This window comes from Microtus ochrogaster, linkage group LG5 (genome assembly GCF_000317375.1).
Source record: "Microtus ochrogaster isolate Prairie Vole_2 linkage group LG5, MicOch1.0, whole genome shotgun sequence".
Lineage (NCBI taxonomy): Eukaryota > Metazoa > Chordata > Mammalia > Rodentia > Cricetidae > Microtus > Microtus ochrogaster.
The window spans coordinates 6,138,519-6,153,053 of NC_022031.1; the positions used below are offsets into that span (position 1 = coordinate 6,138,519).

General features: G+C 40.8%; 1 protein-coding gene across 1 annotated transcript in view; it reads left to right on the top strand.

Annotated features, from left to right (window-relative positions):
* Nucleotides 1–1,076: 1,076 nt before the first annotated feature.
* Ca2 (carbonic anhydrase 2) overlaps nt 1,077–14,535 on the top strand; it is a 15,125-nt gene continuing 1,666 nt past the window's right edge. The window contains exons 1-6 of the mRNA XM_005361840.3: nt 1,077–1,542; nt 2,632–2,829; nt 9,343–9,461; nt 9,891–9,983; nt 11,167–11,229; nt 12,373–12,528. Of these exons, the coding sequence (XP_005361897.1) occupies nt 1,509–1,542; nt 2,632–2,829; nt 9,343–9,461; nt 9,891–9,983; nt 11,167–11,229; nt 12,373–12,528 (663 nt within the window). The 5' untranslated portion in view covers nt 1,077–1,508. The remainder of the gene's footprint in view (nt 1,543–2,631; nt 2,830–9,342; nt 9,462–9,890; nt 9,984–11,166; nt 11,230–12,372; nt 12,529–14,535) is intronic.

The following is a 14,535-nucleotide window of genomic DNA, read 5'->3' on the forward strand; positions in this document are numbered from 1 at the left end:
AAAAAAAAAAAAAAAAAAAGGAAGAAGAAGAAGAAGAAGAAGAAGAAGAAGAAGAAGAAGAAGAAGAAGAAGAAGAAGAAGAAGAAAAGAAAAAGTACCAGAGATGATGAAGATTCCCAGTAGCTACAGTGCAGGACAGTAATGGAACAGTGGACTTCACAGGAAATGAGTCAGGGCCACACAGCAAATTATTCAGGTCTAGTGTCACAGATGGAAGCACTCTGAGAACTACATTCTGTAAAAGTCCTAGAAATCTAAAATTAGTGATTGACTCTCCTTTGTCAAAAATTTCACTTGACATCAACACGAAGACTCATATATAGAGACTTACACAACTTTCTGAATCTTAAAATAAGAACAAGGAGATCTACGCACACATCATCTCTGTGGGGCATTGGCTGAAATAAATGTATGTAAATTCCAAGAACACTGAAAATCTAGTCACATGATAATGTGCCATTGCATTTACACATAGATTTTAATATATAAGTAACGTGAAATCTAGTACCCTCGCCCCCAATTATATCCAGCTTAATTTTATGGCCTCAGATCCACAATAGATTCAGAAGTCTACGAAAACGTTCTCAAAGTCAGAATGGGCAGAAACCAAAGGGAAGTGTATAAATATAAATACCCAAACGGAACACTGCGAAATGTACCTCTGGAACGCCTTAGGTTCCTGGAAAGCCAGAGAGCTACCTTTTTTTTTTTTTTAAGTCATTTTGATCAAATTATTTTGTTGTTTGTTTAAGCATTCCAAAATTCCTTTGCCAGGCAGGGAAAGTTCTCGTCTCTTTGGAAGATTTTTGAAAACCCGATTCCAAAAGAAAAAAACTATTTTTGAGAAGTGTTGGGTTATGTTGAATCAACACACGACTGGAAAGCTCAGTGTCCTGTGTTAATTGGTGGGGCAAGTGAGAAGCTGGAGGAGGGCGCCCTGGTGGCCAGGCTGGGTCGTCTTCCCGCAGCCGGGCAGCAGGGGGCCCCGGTTCCCCGCTCCCGGCTAAGATATCCCTGCTCCGGGCTGCTCCAAGACGGTCCCCGCCCAAGGTCAAACTCTGCAGACGCGTGCGGGCCGCTGCCAGGTGGTCGGGCGACACTGGGAAGCGGAGTCGAGCTCTGTGGGCGGCTAGCGCGGACTGTGCATACAATGGTGCCGGGGTTGTGGGGCGCCGGCGGTCCGGGAGGTAGCGACGCTCCCGGGAGGGTGGAGAGCGCGCGGTTGCCGCAGAGTGGCTCGGACGCAGAAGCGGAGAGCAGCCGGAGGGGGCCCCGCCCCGACCAAGCAGCGGGAGCCCCCGGCTACCCAGGCCTCCGCCTGTCACCTACGTCCAGTCAGCTCCACGGTCTCCTCCCCTTGCTCAGGTCAACTCGGTCCCTCCCCTGGGCCGCCCAGAGCACCAAGTTGGCGGGAGCCTATAAAAGCCGGACCGTGCGACCCGCGACACACACTGCAAGACCGCTAGACAGAGGACAACTGCTGCTCTGCCCCAAGCACAGGCGCGACCATGTCCCACCACTGGGGATACAGCGGGCACAACGGTGAGTGCGAGGCCGCGAGCTCTGGGCCACGCGCTCCAGGTCTCGGTTTAGGCTGCTGCCTAGCACCCAGCTCCCGTAGCGCAGCTGGATGCTTGGGTCCCAGCCGGGCCCCCGCGCTAGGATGTCCCTGGCGCGACTCGGAGAACTGTCGAGGATCTGGTGTCAAGCCAGCCTGGCCGTGCGCAGGGGCCGGGAGGGACAGCGCAACACAAGACCGGAGGACAGAACCTGTAAGGACCACAGCTGGTCACCTTATGCCAACCTAGGCAGAAGCACACGAAGGTTGTTACGAATATTTTAGCTGTAGGTCACAGAAAGATTAAGGAGGGGGAGGGGGAGACGGGGGACTCTTGTCCCCTTCGCTTCAGTCTCCGCCGCACCTGTAGCTAAGATTTCCAGCGCACTTTGTTAAGGCATCTTCTGGAGCCAGTTTGAATCTAAATGAGCTGGCTCCAGAGTTCTCCATTCATTTCTCAACTTGCAGTGTCGTTGATAACTGGGTGTTTTCCTGGTCACAGACCTACGTGCCAGAAGACAGCTGAGGGGAAAAGAAAGTGCACCTAGCTCGTGGCTGAAGTGTGTTGGTCTCTAGTAGAAAGAATTCAAAGGAGGTGTCTGTGCCTGAGCTTTGGTCTATATCCTCTGTACTCTCACCTAGAGTGACAGCAGAAGGAATCCAGACCTGCTAATGCCATAGGGAGAATATATATCCCAAACCCAATCTCAAGAGGATGTGTAGCCTCAGTTGGACTACAGCCCTATCAGTAGTTCTGCCCAGTCTTAGTTACTGAATTTAGGTAAAAAGACCTCAAAATTGTTAACGTTTGCCTGACATCATCTGTTAAGAAATGGATGTATGTGAATTCTAATTTTTACACAGATCTTTCTTAGGAAGACTTGAAATATTATTGCTTCATGTCACTAATATGGAGACTGAGGAACATTTTGTTTTTGTAAATGTTACAGTGCTATAAAGTATCACCTCCAAATTTGGAACTGAGCAGACTATCTCTAGAATTACCCGTGGTTTCTAGTTGCTAGTGTTCCCTTTCCTACACTGATGGCTTCATGGCGTCTTTTCACTTTCAGGACCAGAGCACTGGTATAAAGACTTCCCCATTGCCAATGGGGAGCGGCAGTCCCCGGTTGACATTGACACCAACACTGCCCAGTACGACTCTGCCCTCCAGCCGCTGAGTGTATGCTATGACCAAGCTACTTCCAAGAAGATTCTCAACAATGGCCACTCCTTCAACGTGGAGTTTGATGACTCCCAGGACTGTTCAGGTCAGTTTCCATTTTAATGGAAGTTGCAGGGACACTGACAGGAGGCCCTTGCCACCATAGTTTGTTTCTAGAAGCTAAGATGTCATGCTGATTTCTTTATTAGGTTCTAGAAGTAGGCTATGTAAACTATCCTGGGGCTGATTGCCACTTTGTCAGATTGTGAGATCTGTAGGGTATTGGGCAATGTGCCTTCGAGAAGTCATAAAAAGCCAGCCAGGTCCGTAACCAGGGAATTTTTGAAACTTTTAAACTTTTAAGATTAACTTAACTTTTAAACAACTTTTAAAACATTTATCCTCCCGAGCTGATGATGTCTATCCTCAATAAGTATGTCTTTGGTGTCTTCAAGTAAGCAGTATGGAAAGTGATGAGTCTGATGACTTAAAATGTTGAAGTTCCTGGTAAGCACCCATGTACTGGCCAGTGCCGGCATACTGTGACAAAGGCAGCAGGATCTCATTCAGAAATATGCTTCACAAGGGAAGAGTTTTCAGAGTGAGTTGGCTATGCTTAAGCAGTTACTGAAAAGCCCAGTTACCATAATTTATTTGTAACTGGGCTGCTGACAGGATGTTGGTGAATGCTTTTTTGCTTTATTTAGAAAGAGGAGACTGATTCCGTTTAGACTTGGTAGCTGTCTTGATTGCTCACTGACTGATTTAATTGCCAGTGTCCTACTTTCCTGAGTGTTTTCCTTTGAAGGTCACTGAGTGAAATGGACCTGTAATACATTATGTTTGGTGGTAGTTTGGAAAAGGACAAAGATAGAGAAAACAGTTACTATTGCTGTCACAGGTGAAAGTAATGCCTCTGCTAAATACTAGCATGTATATGATGTGCAATTAAAATATTATGTTTCAGTAGCAGCAGAAAAATCTCAAATACTTCAGAGAGAAGCAACAGTTGAAAAAGGTGCACTTATTGGGGGGTGAGGTTGCATACATATACAGCAGATGCATGGAGAAAAGACCCTTTACAAGAAGATGGAAAATTCAGAATACCAAAAAGAAAAAAAGAAAGCCAGTCTCTTCTTGAAGGCAGTTTTTTGTTTTTGTTTTTGTAAAGTCTCTGAAGTATTTTTCTCTCCTGACTTAAGGTTGGTCATTTTAAAGAAAGCTAGGTGGTTGATTGGCCCACAATTGTCTGTCGGGCCTGTCCTGAGCAGCCCTTGGGACTTTGTTGAGTCAGTCGGTCAACAGGGGCCCTGCTGGTGGGAGACAGAAGTCTTGCAGAGCCTTGTTGTTATGTCAAGTCACGAGGGTGATGAAGAAGCTGGTCACCTTTCTTACCTACCTATGGCCTCTTCCCCGTGTCTGCCATACTAGGAGTCTTTCTGTCAACATCACTAACAACATGCCTTGTTAAGATAAGGGACATGAGGGCAGCTGAGGTCTGAATCCTTTCTTGTATCCTCAGAGTCCAGAATGTACTGAAGACGTCTCAAATAGAAGGCTATAAAGAAGGCTATATGACGGCAACCTCGATGCATGCAAAAGTAAACTGTTCAAGGGACTGATATGGGATCCAAGGGTCTTGAAATGGATTGTTTGGTTTAAGAATTCTCTGAGGAGTGTTTAAGACCCTAGTAGAAGCAAACAATGAGTGGGTGGATGGGAGGAGGGGTGTTGATTGAAGAGAAGAATGAGGGTTCCGGTGGTACAAGTCCAGTTTCTGAGCTTTTGGAAGATAGAGTAAGGGGGATGGTTTTGTGGCAGAAGCTTGCCCACAGGCCCCAGGCACAGGGAAGTGGGTAGGGAACAGGATATGTGGCTACCAAAACATTTTTTTATTTAAATTTGTTGCCCACAGGCCCCAGGCACAGGGAAGTGGGTAGGGAACAGGATATGTGGCTACCAATACATTTTTTTATTTAAATTTGTTCCCCAGGTGGGAAATCCTGACATTTGGAAGTCTGTTAGCTAGAGACTCACAGACAGTGTTCTCAGTTGGGTATCTGTCAATATCTGCGAAAAGGGAGGGCTGTCACTTTGGTGCTTGCAAACATGGTGTGAGAAAAAGAAGAAGGCATCCACATGACACCCCAGCAAAGAATTCCCAGAGTACATTCCTTTCCTTCGGCGGGATAAATGATTGGGTTTTGTTTTAAGAGACTCCAGCAAAGGGAATTAGGAAACTCCAGGGGGTTAAAGAGAGAACAGAATGTGTGTCTTTGTGCCCTAGATAGCAAAAAGGTCTAGGAAAAACAAGGGTCAGTGAAGATTAGAGGGAATTGTTCTCCCTTATCCATGAAAGATTCCTTTGTAATTTTTGCCAGTGTCTCCTATCTCTTTCAGTGACATTGGCTAAACAAGAATGCAGAATGTATTAAAATGTTGATATAAAAGGAAAGTCAACTTACAGAATAAGTTAAAAAGTTATGCAGCACCTGGAGAAATACTCTTTCGATTTTCTTTTTAATGATTCTTAAATTCTCAAAAGCAGAGGAAATGGTAGTGCTGCTCTGGTCAGCCCACAGTCTGGAGAAAGAGAACCATGTGCTAGGCTGGCCCTTCTCAGCACCACTCTCTGTAAACACCAACTAGCTCCCTTTAATATTTGTGCATATGAATACTCAAATGATAAGCACTGCCAATATTTAATTCTACATACCATATTTTTAAAAGGTGATATTACACGTAAGTCTCAAATGAATTCATTTTGGTTACTTCATATTTTGAAAGTTAACTTTAATGATTCTTGGTTGAGCTATTTTTAATTTTCTGCATTTAAATGCATCAGTAACTTACCGCGACCCACTCTGTTTGCCCCCCTGAGATCGCAGCCTCATAGAATTAAATCTTGAATTCTGGCCTTGCAGTATGTTCTAAATGTGATCTTACACATAGATTTTAGTACCTGCTCTCAAAACTGAACTAGCTGAGTTTGATGTTCTGTCTTTTTACCTGGAGGTATTTCTTTTAACACATGGAATTAATAGGTCTTAACCTGAAACTCATAGTAAAGTTTTCAAAATTCCTTTAAAGTCAATAATTTTAAATTAATGGAAATTTGCTAATAATCCCTTTTTAAAGTTCTTTTAAAAAGTATTAAAAAATAGTATTATGAAGGAATAACCTCTGCTTGAGATGTTTTCCTGCCAGCTTTTTCTGGTACTAAAGGAGTGGAAGCATTAACCACTGCTAACTTATTAACTCTAGTTAATAAGTTAAAACTCTTGCTTTATTGCAAAGCTACAGAAGAATATTGAGTAACGTTGGAATTTTCGGTCAGCTCACACATCATATTCATTCCAGTTAGGGTTTCCTTTTTTAAAAGAGAAACAATGTTTATTTGTTTATGCTAGCTCAAGAAGAAAGAAGGAAGCTGAGTTGTTCCCCAGTGTGCCTTTGAAGCTGGCCATTGTCTGGGTAACATAATGGAGCTTTGTACCTGGGTTCTGTTTAACTTTGCAGGGACTTAGTTTTGGAGCTGTAAATTTACCTTCCACAAACAATCATAAGCAACCAAGGAATCTCTAATACTCAGAACACTAATCAATGTTTCCAAAGCGCACTGAGTAGTGGTGACACTCTCTCCTAAAAAGGGTCAGGCATAAGCCTAAGTAATCCTACATAACGTAAGCTAAAACAATTGATTTTTCACTGTGCTACTCTAGTGAAGTTGATAGCTCAATGTTTTATTGTTTAGCAGAAATGGAATATGAGCTCCTCTCTCAGATATGCTTGCATGACTATAGATAGTCCTAGGATTATTTGGTACTGTCAATGGAAAAATACGTATAGTTTAATAAGTAGTTAAAATTGCAGGCATGAATTAAAAAATTTCAGAGTATTTGAGGAGAAAAGATTTTAAGTATTAACGTTGACATCTTATCTGTGGAAAGTTTTCATTTGTCTGTTTGGACAGGAAATCACTAAATGTTGGTTTATGTAAACAATATTGGGATGTTTACTTATTTGGATTAAAGGAGATTACTTACCCCAGTGGTCTTTAGTTTGTTGTTTAAATACATCCTAATTAGCAATAGTGACTAGGAAGAAAAATAGTGAAAAATGGTAAATTTTCAGTTATTTTATATGGGTTTCTAATTGATTTCAGCAGTATAGAATCTCCTATTTTAACAAAAATATGGTTTAATAATTTAGGTATTCAGCATAAGAAGACATTATTATATAGTGTTATAGTATTTATACTGTGTTTAACTGGTAACAGATTATAAAAGTTGAAATTGGGACAAGTTCTGGTTTTAAGAGTTGAAATTTAATTTGCTATTTGAAAGTCTACAGTAAAGAAGAATAAAAAGCACCCTTTAACCTCCCACCTGGTGGAACAGGTTTCTGTGGCATAGTGGAAACCCCTTACCCCCAAATACCTAGATTTTACAGAGGATAATCATACAGCTAGTAATTTCTACCACAGTGAAAATTTTTTGCATGAGAAAAAGCAAGCAAGATGTATTTAAAAATGGGGTATCACAGTCACAATAAATAAATTTATTTAGGAATATAGTGTAAATTATTTTTAACAAAGTGTTATATTTTTTATTTCTTAGACAAAGGGAAACACGTTATATTTATCCAAGATAAAGACATAGTAAGATTCTGACAATGTTTTCCAATTAATCAGCTAAACTTAATGTTAACAATTTCTGAAACCAGAACTGTTGCTGTGTGTAGCAATTTAATTATAAAAATTTAATAATCTTTACTAAGGGCAATGGACTTCTATTCTGCATAACAACAAGTTTTATTTTAATGCGGGGTAAAATATCTGTCTAGTGTTAAAACCACTGGTATATTTAACATTGAATCATTTCTTCTAGTGTTCACAAAGCCTTTAAACATAAAAGTGCATATGCACTCAAAATATATTTGTGTTTAAAATATTCCCTAAAACAAATGGAAGATGATGCAATTTCAAAGTCTGAAAAGGAGGGAATAAGAAATAGTGGGAAAGTATATTCACTTTAAAATATGGGATGGTGGTATGATTCTCCTCTGGTGGAATGCAGATACACTTAGATTGGTGATGCCTGATGCTTAAGATAGGTTCATTGAATTGTATTAGCCCCTTGACTGATCTAATGCACACAACATTATGCATGACTTTTGCTGCATATGAGCATTGCAGAATTAGGGCAAAAAGCCTTTTTCCCTAGCACTAAAATTGCTTCATCAAAATGATGGCATTGTTAAGTGTGTATTTGTGATTATGTCTGGTCACATTGTAGTTTGTGATGCTGTATTTGGTTGATATCCCTGAATATCTTGGTGGAGGGGAGGTGGAGGGGAAGTGTGTGGGGTGGGAGGTTCATCTGGAGAGAGATGAATCTGGAGGAGAGGGGAGGTTGTGGGGAGAGACTGGTGGAAGGGGAGAACTACAGTCAGGATGTAATATAAGAGAGAAGAATAAAAAGGGGAAAACCGTATTCTTTCATTTCTGAAAAACACAGCACAAGGGCCTGGTCTCAATACTTTCTTCCCATGCTCATCAGATAAATAAACACAGTCGCTTCTGTGCTTCAAGGGACACAATTTCAACATAGTACATTTGAGTTCATGTTTCTTCACATGAGTAATATAACACCATTTATGATTCATTTTTTTCTGCTTTCATTCTTCTTTATTTTTTCTTGGCCCATTGGAAGAGTAAGCAGCCAATGATTACATAGCTGCTGTGGAAAGGCCACACTGCATATCTCTGCCAGTTTCACCCTTTACTTTGAATAGCTGAATAGGCCTTGCTACAGTATTTAAGTGAAATGAAGCAAATGATATTTATTGTGGAGACTTTGCCCTTGTGTTTTACAAAGCCCTGTGAATTTAAGTTCATTATTTTATAGAGTTATAGTCCAAGGCCAATAAAATGTACCTAAAGCAGTAGATGCTTTTCATCCTAGAAAGATAGACTAGTAGAACAGAACATCTAACTGTATTGTTTAAAGGGTATAGAGACATACAAATAAAGTAAAAGTTTCAGTTTGTTTGCTTCTATTTTAACCCTTGTTTCAAACACACTTGCCAAGTGTCTCTAAATGACGCAATCCAAGCCTGTGGCCTCTAGGATGATCTGTTGACTAAGATGAAGTTAATTCCAGGATAGATAATCCAAATAGTTTCTATAGTTTAAATTTCAGCTTCTGAAATAAAGCACCTTGCAATACACATAGAGATGATGGATAGGTTATTATTAATGAAATAAACAATTGAACTACACATTTTACAGAATAAGAAGTTTCAGAGGTTGGATACAGATTTTCAGGGACAAAGTTAGTTAGCATAAGAACAGTTAAATTTTATAATATTTTCAATTCTTTCACAAATCTGGTGTTTGGACTGTCAGGATAATCTTTGGGCTACATGGGAAGATAGGCCCCTGGGTTTGTAGATCATTCCACTAGCCCTTCGGCTAACTGTCCATCAAGTCTCCCCTCTTCGGGTCTGAGAGCTTACAGGAGACATACCAATGTGCCTGGCGTGTGTGTGTGTGTGTGTGTGTGTGTGTGTGTGTGTGTGTATCTGGAGACATTATATGTATGTATTGTCATTTCAGTGCTGAAAGGAGGACCCCTCAATGGTACCTACAGGTTGATCCAGTTTCACTTTCATTGGGGCTCATCCGATGGGCATGGCTCTGAACACACTGTGAACAAAACAAAATACGCTGCAGAGGTAAGATCATTACTTTGTCACAGAGAAAAGCTTATTTAGCATAAATTTCCAAGACTTAGTTTTATATAAAGTCTAACACATACCAAGTCAACAACCTCTTCGCAAAAGACCTTCATATTGGTTCTTAGGGGCTTTGTTACCATCCAGTTAAGTCTGTCAGAACAGCACTGAGTTTATTTTATTACAAATCCAGAAATAATCTCTGCCTTTTCTTGATATTCTACATTTCCTCATCTTAGAGTAGTTTTTAAAGTGATGTATTAGTATAACAAATATAGCCAGAAGTAAATCAAGGTTTTTTTCTTAAAATTATCCACATTTTCTTTTTAATAAAGCTATAAAGAGAAGAGAGGGAAGAGTAGCCATTAGATGAAATCTTCACTTTTATCATGTGAGTCACGTACTGTGGTTTTTCTCCCCTGACTTTAGCTTCACTTGGTTCACTGGAACACCAAATATGGTGATTTTGGGAAAGCTGCACAGCAACCAGATGGACTGGCTGTTTTGGGTATCTTTTTGAAGGTTAGTTAATGGCCCAGTTCTTTGTTTCTCTGTGTTCAAGAATGATTGGCTAGATAGAATATTGATATAAGGAAGAACATTCTACTAAAATTTTGAAAAAATGCTTTGGGCACTAAAGTATTTCCAGGCTCAATTCTCTCTCCACCACTTCATTCTTTCCTATGGATGTCTGAAAGATACCTTGAGTGTGTCACTTAGAAACCAGTTAGATATTAATGTGATGAAAAGACAGATGTAAACTTAGTGTGACCAGTAAGATATTTGCTTTAATCAAACCATCAGCTAAGGTTCCTACTTGATTAGTTTAGGACAGACAGTGCTAAAGTGAGATAAAGTTCTGTGGGGTGGTGCTGGGGTTCTGGGTCAGCTTCTCAATGTTGGTAAATTTTAGGAACTGTGGGCTCTCAGAGTTGAGCTGTCCCTAGCAAATTGGAAAGGGAAGTCTAGAACACTTTGGGATGGACGTTCAAGAGTTATGTCCCATGCTAAGGAGGAAGTTGTAGCAGGAGTTCATGAAGCTCATCCAAAGGATGCTCATGCAAAGACAGCAGAAAGAGATGATAAAAATACTCAGGATATAATACTGAGAAACTGCTAATGCGAGAGGCCTTTAAGCCCTGAGAACATGGTTACTAATGATTGAAAAGAAACATAGGAGTCAAGAGATAGGAAGGCGAGAGAGTGGGGAGAGCAAAAGGAGAATTTGTATAAGGAGGGGTAGGCAAGAGTGTGAGTTCCTTCAAAGGCATTAACTGAGGTCAGCTTTTGAGTTCATTCAGCTTAGCAGTTGGAGGTGATAGGGAACATAGGGCAAGGCAGTTCAGGGGAGCGAGTTACAGAAGCAGAGGTAAGCTAAAGATTCAGTGACAGCTGAAATGCTATGTTGTCAGTGTTTACAAGGCACAAGTAACGTGTGGCATGTCTAAGGAATAACTGCTTCTTCTTCTTCTCCTCCTCCTCTTCCTCCTCCTCCTCCTCCTTCTTCTTTTCTCCTCTTCCTCCTTCTCCTTCTCTCCCTTCTCCTTCTCCTCCTCCTTCTTCTCCTCCTCCTCTTCCTCTCCTTCTCTTTCTCCTCTTCTTCCTCCTTCTCCTTCTTCAGAAATTTTATGATTGTGTTGCTCAAATCAAAACTGGTGAGTGCCAACTGGCTTATAAGGTCTTGTAACTCTCTGCTTTTCCATAGATTGGACCTGCTACACAAGGCCTTCAGAAAGTTCTTGATGCCCTGAGCGCCATTAAAACAAAGGTAACTCTTTTCAATACTCTAGATTTTAAAATATTCTTTTGATCAGAATAAGTAGTTTTATTGATGATGTGGTGGTTGGATGACAATTTCAGTGAAGGCAAATAATTCCTTATATTATTTTTCCTTCTGCAAAAATGGATTCTAATTCTGCTAAATAGTTTGTCTTGTATTGACTTTCTATTAGAAGCATATATGTTCAAGACCCAGAGGACATCAAAGGGACAGAAAGATCATCTGAACAAAGCATTCAGTGATTCATACAGTGTTTTTGGAGGCTTGCTGTGTTATGGTCTCTATGTTAATCTAGGAGATCCAGAAATATTTGGGGTGGACAAGCCTGCTCTATGGAGATTCATATTCCATGATCTGAGTTCATCCATTCTGTGTAAACCCTCTTTGCAGCATTGGTATGTTGAGGCTTTGGGACATCTGCTTATGTACAACATTCACTTGCCGTCATTGGCCATCCCTGTGGCAGCCTGGTTGCACAAAACCCATCTACAAACAGCACCCAGCTTATGAAATACACAGTGTTTGCATCTATCTTGCGCCTCCCCTCGAGTCATATGTGATAAGACTGATCTTGTCTTCTTCACGGTTTTGTTTTCTTATTTGCTAATTGTCCTTGGTTCCCTTCCTTTCTTTTTTTCCAATATCATTCATCTCAGCAACAACTTTAAAGGGAAAATAGTAGTGTGAAATTTTGCAGTGTCATCCAGTTACTGGTTTAAAAGTGCTGCATCAAGATCTGAACATTTTGCTTTAATGTAGCTCTGTAATATAGAAAAACCATTTTTTTTTATTGCCAGAGATCATTTATTTTTGTTAATATTGCAACCTAAGTATGTTTACCATTTTAGTGGTAACAATATAGTTTTAAAGAAATGCCATAAATGATTAGTTAAGGGCAATGGAAAACTTTAATTGTTTTGATGACAAGATGAAGCACAATTAACTTGTCATGATCTCACTAGGCAATCTATGCTTCTAAGTGAAATGCCTTCTGTTAGTGGTCTTCATTTCGTTTGTCACTAAACCTGGCACTTCTGTACACATGACTTCCCGAGAGAACTGATGAGACTATGGCTGACAGTCTCCAGCTGTGGACTGGTGTTGACTTTCTTCTGTGCTTTGGCTTTGCAGGGGAAGAGTGCTGCCTTCACTAACTTTGATCCTCGCTCCCTTCTTCCTGGAAACTTTGACTACTGGACATACCCTGGCTCTTTGACCACTCCGCCTCTGCTGGAATGTGTAACCTGGATCGTGCTCAAGGAACCCATTACCGTCAGCAGTGAGCAGGTTGGTTTTCTAGGAGAATTCTCATTTAGCTGAGACAGAAAAGCTGCCCTTCCCAGTTAGACCTGGGATATAAGCCTCCTGTGACTTCTCACCCTATGGCTAATGTCACAGCTAGTAAAGATTTGGTGTCGTTGCCAGCACTGCAGGCAGTTCTTAAGCAGTTTGTTTAATCTGTGATTGTTGGTTATTGTGAGATTTACACGAGAAAGATGTCTGCTTATTAATGTATTGCTTTTTGACAGCTAGGAGGAAATAGAGGCTTTGAAAAATGAGATTTCATATTGAGGGTTACATAGATATCAGTGATAATTCCTAGGCTCCTGCTCAGTGATGAAAGAGCTTAGTGGAATCCTGTGCATGTGAGATGCCTTTCTCAAGCTTGGCTTGGAGAAAAAAATATCTCTCAAAACACCCTACCCCAGCTTGCTTCGGAGGCTCACACCAGATATTCATTCTTACATTTCCTGAGCAATTTGGATGATTGAGTGCTCGGTGCAGCCCCGAAGTCACCAGTGAGCCCCCATACAAGCAAACACAAATGGGTGTTTCCTCTGACTTCCTCAGCATATTCTGAGAGTGGAAAACACACTTTTCTCAGAAATCACAAAAGGTCAGATCCTGGTAATATAAAAGACAACTGCAGTCAGTTTTGAAGTGACAATTATTTGAATAACTGTAATTTAAACTTGAAAAATTTTTGAAGTCATGAGGGCTCAAACTTGCAGTATGCAAGAGAGATTACATTGCCAGACTTTCTTATGTCACCATCTGGAATCTGCTGATTAAAAACTGTAAGCACAGGAAATACAAGTGCATTCCACCCAGTTTTTTGGGCAGCACCAGCTATGACTGGGAACATACTTTGTTTTTGGGCTTATCTTTTCGAATATTAATGTATTAGTTTTAAGAATAGTTCACACCCAACCCTTGAGAAAATCAATATACAACTAGAAACTCGCATGGAGTAATTTCAAAATGGGCCACTCAATGGCATGCTTGGCTGGTATACGGCTTGGAAATTAAACTGGGAGTTGAACAGTTGAGCAAGCATCCTGAAGTAGCACGAGGGAAAGGTTAAAATGCCACTTCTGATTGTAGATGTGGTGCTTGAGATACAGTGTAGAAAAACAGTGTTCTTCTTTTTCCTCCACTAAGAACAACTTACGTTAGCTCTGAATCTGGCATCAATAGCTGCTTCAGCAGGTATATTTTATTGTCTGCACACATTTTAGTGCCAAATACCGGTAAGTACAGTCAATGAATTTTCCCTTTGCTGTAGAAAATGGTACTAAACTACAAATATGAATAACATGTTTTGGTGAGATTCCATAGTTAGGGCATATTTACATATCATGGAACACAGGATCTGGAGGTCTTGTCATGATCAGTTCAGAGCACAGAACTTCCTCCAAGACTTCCTTCTCTTTGCTATGCTTCTTGGCTCTGTACAACCTAGGTGGCTGAAAAACCTCTTAAGCATCACATGCTCTGAGGCAGCCCCCACTGTTTCCCTGCCCTGTTCTAAAGATCAAAGATGCCCAGCAAATCCTTCACATCTCTGACTAGCATTGTACTTCTTGTTCATTTCTAAGCTATATTCTAGCATGAGAAAGTGTTCCCATGAGATTTTTTATACGTTGCCTTGTCTTTGATTCTAAAATGATGAGTCAAATTTACCAATATTTGAACACGACATGAGTGATGGAAAGGGGCCATAGTGTGCTATCCATCCAACTTGATGCAAACACTTTAGGGCTGAGGAGATCACTTATTCAGGCTCTGAAGTACTTATATCAGGACCTGAGTTCAAACTCCAGAGAACACATGAAGAAGCTCAGCATATTGGTGTTAATTTGCAATCCCAATGTTAGGGAAATGAGAACTGATGTATCCTTGGGGCCTGAAGGCTAGCCAGCCTCCACTAGGAGGCAAGCTCCGGACAATGAGAGACTTTTTCAAAGAGAGAGAGAGAGAGAGAGAGAGAGAGAGAGAGAGAGAGAGAGAGAG